Here is a 7755-nt window from a genome sequence, read left to right as displayed (position 1 = left end):
AATCGTTAATCTAAAACCAATCCAAGTTGATTTTAATTATTAATGATTTGATTGAAATTTTTGTTTATAAAAAACCGAACCATTATTATTAATTTATTACACGTCGGGGACAAGGAGAAGAAGCCAAACTTGGGGACTAATTTTGTCATATTTTCAATATAATAATAATAATTATAATAATAATAATAAGAACCCAAAAATAAAATAATAATAATAATAAGAAGAACAAAAAAAGAATAAAAAAGAATTCCAAAGTGGTCGTGTGTCACATTGGCACACGAGCAGTGTGGGGTGTCAAACGAAGACTTTGTTCGGTGGGGACACAACGAGCCAAAGATTTAGCATTCACAATATTTTTCTGGGACCCCTCGTTACCCCCGCTTGCATCTATATAAATTTATATACAATCCAAAGTTTTACAGCTGAAGCACCCTAGATTCATGGGGGAAGTGTATGACAACAGGGGACGGGCGGCAGGAGGGTTGTTTCGGGTCTCAATGTGCGGCGGCGGCGGCGGTTCTGAGTTACAAGAGATCGAACAGTTGTCGAGAGAAGGAAGCCACTACAGTCTTTCAACTGGGATTCTTCCTTCTCTTGGCGCCAGAAGCAATCGTAGAGTAAAGCTTCGTTCTTTCATCCTTTCGCCATATGATCGCCGTTACAGGTTTCTTCTTTGTCTTTTTCGAGAACCCTTTTTGTTTTATGCCACTTTTATTGAGAGATACACGGTGTGTTTTTTGAGACTGTGATCTCTCATGCGATGGAGATTTTGTTTTTTTTAAAGTTTTGTTTTTTTTTTTTTGTGAGTTTTGATGTGTTCTTTTGTTCGGTTTGTGCCTTTTCTCGACACTGCGGCCGATGCAATTCTTGTTTTTCTTTTCTTCGTTTGAATGGGTTTTTTTTTTTAGTATTTTTATTTTGTGATTCTTGTATTGTGTTTAGTTTTATTGGTCTGGTATTCGATTTGAAACGTGACAATCTCGTTTTTCTCTCTTGATCAATGACAGTGGTTGAATATTCTTGAAGTTAGGCTGTTTTGGCAGATGTAGGTGGTGTGTTACATCGTTAAAAGTTAGCTTTTTCACCTAATTCATGCGGATGCAATTAGTAATCTCCCGGAAAAAAGAACTCTAAAAGTTTCTCTATGTTTGAATATATTGCCATTTTCTCGTTTGACTTCTTCGTGAATCTTGCTAGATTTTACTGCACCCCATTAACGAATATTCCACCAATCGTATTCTTTTATTCAATTCACTTTTCTCCATAATGAATGATGGTAAAAGAGGGAGCAACTCTGGTTTGGCCCTATTCTGATAATCTTTTTGTACTATATTCCCATTTCAAAATGTGCTTTATGATGAAATTCCTCCACTCCTATTTTTTTCCTGAAAAATTGGCCTTATTGTTTTTAATTGTTTTGCAGAGCATGGGAGACCTATCTGGTTATTCTGGTTGTGTACACTGCTTGGGTGTCTCCATTTGAATTCGGCTTTCTTGACAGACCACGTGCACCGCTCTCCATCATTGATAACGTTGTTAATGGATTCTTTGCGATAGACATCGTGCTTACATTCTTTGTAGCTTACCTTGATAAAGCTACGTATCTCCTAGTTGATGACCGGAAACAGATTGCTTGGAAGTACTCGACTTCTTGGTTGGTTTTGGATGTCATTTCTACAATCCCTTCTGAACTTGCTCAAAAAATCTCCCCAAAACCTCTACGGGCATATGGTTTATTCAACATGCTTCGACTCTGGCGTCTCAGAAGAGTTGGTGCCTTGTTTAAACGGTAAAAGAATATTTATGCTTTATTTTGAAGAATTAGTGATCGTCGTGGTGTCTTTTTTGTTTTGTTTTTTTTTGTGTGTGTAGCTTTTTAGTTTTCTTGTCTAAACAGATTGGAGAAGGATAGACATTTCAACTACTTTTGGGTTCGGTGCGCGAAGCTTATATGTGTAAGCACAATAAGATTCATTTGTAAATTCTGATCGAAATAAATGGAGGTTCCTATCATCAAACTTTTAACATTTCTTGGTGTAGGTTACTCTTTTCGCTGTTCATTCTGCTGGTTGTTTCTATTATCTACTAGCCGCTCATTACGCACGTCACCATGATCCTAAAAAAACATGGATTGGAGCAGCAATGGAAAATTTCCTTCAAGAAAGCCTGTGGATTCGTTATGTCACTTCCATATACTGGTCCATTACGACTCTTACTACTGTCGGTTATGGAGATTTGCACGCCGAAAATATAAGGGAGATGATATTCGACATTTTCTACATGCTTTTTAACTTGGGACTTACAGCATATTTGATCGGTAACATGACAAATTTGGTTGTCCATGGGACTAGTAAGACTCGACAATTTGTAAGTAAATTTTGCCACTCTAGTTTCTTACATGCACACTTAATGTGGTATGGTTCTTTGATAACCTGGTTTGTTTAAGTAGAGAGATACCATTCAAGCTGCCTCGAGTTTCGCGCAAAGGAATCAACTGCCGGTTCGCCTCCAGGATCAGATGCTTTCACATTTGTGCTTAAAGTTCCGAACTGACTCGGAGGGCCTGCAGCAGCAAGAGACTCTCGACTCGCTCCCAAAGGCGATTCGGTCAAGTATTTCCCATTTCTTATTCTACTCTTTAGTAGACAAGGTATACTTGTTTCGTGGAGTGTCCAATGATCTACTCTTCCAGCTGGTGATTTTCCATAACTCAGATTTCCTTTTTGCATTCTTATGTTTCTCAATACCAGTCCTTATAATTCTTTGAACTAAAGGTCTCTGAGATGAAAGCCGAATATTTCCCTCCCAAAGAGGACGTAATCCTGCAGAATGAAGCTCCTACCGACTTTTATATTCTGGTCACAGGGGCAGTGGTAAAGTTTTGTGTTGCTTTTCCTTTTCTCACATTTTCTTGAAATCAAGATTAAAAAAAAAAGATTGAATGGCTGTGGCTAACAAAAGCCGCTTTGGGCTATCTTCTTGATCCTACTTTTTAATGCATTTTTTTTTATTTCCTATCGATCGTTTTGCAGGATCTACTGGTTCAGAAAAACGGAGTTGAATCGGTTCGTTAAATCAAGATGTCTATGTTCTTACATTAAAAAAAAAACCATATTAAAATTGAAGCAAATTATTGCAGGCTTTTGGGGAGGCAAAAAATGGCGAGCTTTGCGGAGAGATTGGTGTACTCTGTTATAGGCCTCAACTCTTCACAGTGCGAACCAAAAGATTGAGCCAGCTATTGCGATTAAATCGTACCACATTTTTAAACATTATTCAAGCCAATGTTGGAGATGGGACCATAATTATGAACAATCTTCTACAGGTTTACGATGAATTTTACATCTTTTTTTTTTTTTTGGAAATGTTGTGGCTTTAGATTAAACCAAGAAAATTAATTTCTTATGTTAAAAAATCACAATGGGATTTGATTTTTTCTCTTTTATCAGCATTTGAAGGAACTTAAGGACCCCATGATGGAGGGGGTTTTGTTAGAGACCGAGAACATGCTCGCTCGGGGAAGAATGGACCTACCTCTCACTCTATGTTTTGCTGCACTCAGAGGAGACGACTTGCTGCTGCATCACTTGTTAAAGAGAGGTCTAGATCCGAATGAATCCGATAATAATGGAAGAACAGCACTTGTGAGTATGAGCTTACATTTCTTAAAGACTTGTAGAACATTTACTTAATTATGTTCATTGTATATTTATTCAGCACATAGCAGCGTCAGCAGGAAATGAAAACTGTGTGCTTCTTTTGCTTGACTTTGGGGCCGATCCCAATTGTAGAGGTAATTTGTCAAAGTTTTTTTTAATGATTAAGCTTTAATTTCTTACTCCTACAAGATATATTAAAACATGTGTATGTGGAGCTTATCGTTCTTGAGTATCATGTAGCTAATTTGAGGCCACCTACTGCGAGAATTAGAAGTAAACCATTGTTAGTCAAATTGTTAATCCAGTTAATATCGAAATCATTTCGCTTACTGATCTTTTACGAGTTATCCTGCAATTGGTGCATGATTATTTGTTTGGTTCATTTAACATCGAACTAAATTTCACTACTTTTAGACGTAATCGATCATATGGTTGACCTTCTCTGAGGAACATCATTCGAACACATACTTTAGGATTTCGATAAAACGAACCTCCCCTTTGTTTATGCGTAGTCCAGATAGTCTGTTTTCGTTTTTATTATACTACATTGGGCAATAGTTTACTTACCAATGGTTTCATACTTAATTTTGTTATTTATGTTTCCCTAAAATCTCTGGGTTGACCTTTCGATACTTATCCACATGTCGTGATCGGAGTTATTATCAGCTGACTTAATGTGGTGAATATATGTCGGCGGATATCTGCATATGATAATGAACTGCCTTATTCTATTAACACATACGTCTACAAGTACACCAATAATTTCAATTTTTCTTTAATATATGGTTGGAGTGAATAGTCAAACACAATTAATTTTCCATTTGGCTTCAAATAAGCTGACTTTTCTAGTCGACTTTGTGATTAAGTATTTATCATATGTCATTTTGTCGAATAATAGCATTAGTTTTGTTATTGTCGACTTTACCTTAAATGGACACGATCTTTTTTTTAATCAATTTGCAGAAATATACAACTATGGTATCATAATTGTAGATCATTTGACCCCACACTTCAAAGGACGCATTAACTTATTTGTTGAACATGTCTCACTTGTGACTTTTCGTGCTATTTTACTATGTAGATGGGTTTTTGATTGAGACGTCGTAGTATCTCGTTTGCAGATTCCGACGGAAGTGTGCCGCTATGGGAAGCAATGGTCGGCGTGCACAAACCGGTTATTAAGCTACTCTCAGATAATGGTGCTAAACTATTAACCGGTGACATAGGTCTATTTTCATGTTTAGCTGCCGAACAAAATAATTTAGACTTGATCAAGGAAATCATTCGTCGTGGCGGGGACGTGACTAGACCGGCGAGTAATGGAAACACGGCTCTCCATGTTTCTGTTGGCGAAGGCAACATTGAAATAGTCAAATTTCTGCTCGAACATGGTGCAGACATCGATAAACAGGACAATAACGGGTGGTCACCGCGTGATCTGGCGGATCAACAAGGCCATGATGATATAAAACAACTTTTTGAATCCCATAGATCATCTAAAGACAAGTCAACCGACTCGGTTCCAGAAGGCCGTCATGGGGTTCGTTTTCTTGGAAGACATAAAAGCGAGCCAACTATGCTGCCAACGAATCAGGATGGCATGTCTCCAGGACTGGGCGGATCATGGGGCAGCTCTCGTCCCAGACGAAGGATGAATAATTTCTACAATTCTTTATTCGGGATCATGTCAGCAGCACAAGCTGGAGGGAACAACTTGCTTCCATCTGCAGAGAATGCGGCAAATACCGTGACTACCGTAGCCTACTCGGCCAGGGTGACCATCAGTTGCCCCGAAAAAGGAGATTTTTCGGGTAAGCTGGTGCTGCTGCCACAGAGCTTCCAAGAACTGATCGAAATTTGCGCGAAAAAGTATGGGTTTTCCCCGTCGAAGGTTTCGACCCAAGATGGGGCGGCCATCGAAGATATAGAGCTGATAAGAGATGGGGATCATATAGTTTTCGAGAGTGGTGGAAAATTGGATCATGTGCCAGAGTAATGAATGATGACTCCGAAGGAGTCACTTAATAGTGTTAAAATTTTTGTATTCTTTTCTGCTTTAAGTTCTTTTAACTGGCTGTGTAAATTCAGTACCTCTGTTTAGAGCATGTAATCTTTAGGCGATGGTTATGAAGAGAAGTATTTCAAATTCATAATCACAATAATAAATTATACTTGACGAAATCCGTTCAACAATATATTTCAAATCTTAATTAGTTATTTTTGACTTCTTGGAGACAAATTGTAAATGAACCTCAACATAAAATCACACCCCTCAAATTTAAATCCATCGTATGGGGCAATTCGGTAGAATTGGCGGGGAAAATCCCGGTTCAGTCTTAAATGTTTGGACATATTTTCGATTCAGTTTTAAATTTTTGAATGTTCCCGGTTTAGTCCGAAATGTTTTTCAAAAATTCTTGGTTGAGTCCTAAATGTTTTTATGTTCTCGGTTTGGTCCCAAATGTTTTAAAAAGTTGCCGGTTCAGTCCTAAATGTTTTAGGTTCCAAATTTCGTCCTAAATATTTTTCAAAAGTTCTCGGTTTGGTACTTCCATCTACAAACAAAGCGTGATAAAAAAAACTTACAAACAAAAGACAAAGTTAAATAAAATAGAAGCTAATAATAATAATAATAATAATAATAATAATAATAATAATAATAATAATAATAATAATAATAATAAATGAATGAACAAGAAAATGAAAATATAATATAAATTATGCAAAATAAAATTATAGAATAAAAAAATAATTGAACCGTGCAATCTTATAGTTAAAAACATTATCAATCACAAACAAATAAACAAATGTTTTAGCAAATAACTAGTATTACTTATTTCACAAAATATTTGAAATTTTCATCAAATTTTTCAAGAGAAGAATACGTATGGTTAACAATTGAGAAAATATAATGAAGTATTTGACCACCGTTGAAGTAGTGATATGAAATTAAGTTTTATTTAATAGTAAATTTTTCTCAAATAATATTTTTTAAATTATAAAAAGAGTTTTAAAAAGATATAAATCTTTTTCCAACTTTAAAATTTTTTCTTAAATGTGCAAGCATCATGAATGAGAATATAACAAAATTAATAAAAATGTGAAATAACATCATTAAATTTTAATTCCTCAAGTTTCATTTATTTTATTTAAGTTTTTATTTGTAGCATCATGAATTTAATATTTTTATTTTGAACATTGTGTAAAATTGATTTAAATTTGGATAAAAACTCTAATAAATTTGCGTTTTATTTACAACTTGTTTAATGTTAAATATATAATAAATAATATAAAACTCAATTATAAATGATATAAAACTACGCGATGTTAGTTTTAACATACGAGTAGATGGAAGGATCAAACCGGGAACTTTTGAGAAATATTTGGCACGAAATCGGCAATGTAAAAATATTTAGGACTGAACCGAAAACTTTTGGGAAACATTTAGAACCAAACCGGGAACATATAAACATTTAGGACTGAACCGGGAACTTTTAGGAAAGATTTAGGACCAAACCGGTAACATCCAAACATTTAGGACTGAATCGAAAATATGTCCAAACATTTAGGACTGAACCGAGATTTTGCCCAGAATTGGCAGATCAAAAACAGCATATCTCCAAAACAATGTCAATTGCTTCTTAAAACTTAAAGTTAAATAAAATGCCAATTGCCAAATGTATATTTATTTTCTCAAGTCTTCTGCAAATTCAAAAATCTTTTCCTTGTTTCCAAAAAAAATAAATAAAAAATAGTCGTGTTCTTCTTCCTCATCTACCCTCTAGAATTAGTAGTCCAGAAAGATCGAATAAATAGTTTATTATTCTTTGATATACAACAATTCATGTGAGACACGAGTTAATTTTATAAGATATATTTTTATTGGAATCACTCGTGACAAAGTATTGTTTCTTATTGTAAGTATGAACATGATTATCTTGTTTCATGGATAAATATCATTGAGTCATCTTACAAAAGACATACTCCTTATGATAATCACATGTTATATTATAATTTTGGGTAACATGTTGTAAAACAGTCTTATTGGTCTATATCTATGAGACGGATATGTCTGATCCATATATAGTTTAAAAAA

General features: G+C 35.1%; 1 protein-coding gene across 1 annotated transcript; it reads left to right on the top strand.

The window, feature by feature from the left end:
* The first annotated feature begins 325 nt into the window (after positions 1-325).
* LOC140886293 (potassium channel AKT1-like) lies at positions 326-5841 on the top strand. The gene is made up of 11 exons (XM_073292821.1): positions 326-664; positions 1424-1789; positions 1898-1955; positions 2041-2367; positions 2450-2695; positions 2775-2873; positions 3033-3065; positions 3140-3325; positions 3450-3644; positions 3718-3793; positions 4781-5841. Exons 1-11 carry the CDS (start codon positions 441-443, stop codon positions 5653-5655), a joined length of 2685 nt encoding a protein of 894 aa, XP_073148922.1. The 5' UTR covers positions 326-440; the 3' UTR covers positions 5656-5841.
* Positions 5842-7755: the final 1914 nt, after the last annotated feature.

Source organism: Henckelia pumila, chromosome 3, assembly GCF_033568475.1.
Source record: "Henckelia pumila isolate YLH828 chromosome 3, ASM3356847v2, whole genome shotgun sequence".
Lineage (NCBI taxonomy): Eukaryota > Viridiplantae > Streptophyta > Magnoliopsida > Lamiales > Gesneriaceae > Henckelia > Henckelia pumila.
The sequence above is the reverse complement of the archived record's forward strand: the minus strand, read 5'-3'. Positions and strand labels throughout refer to the sequence as shown.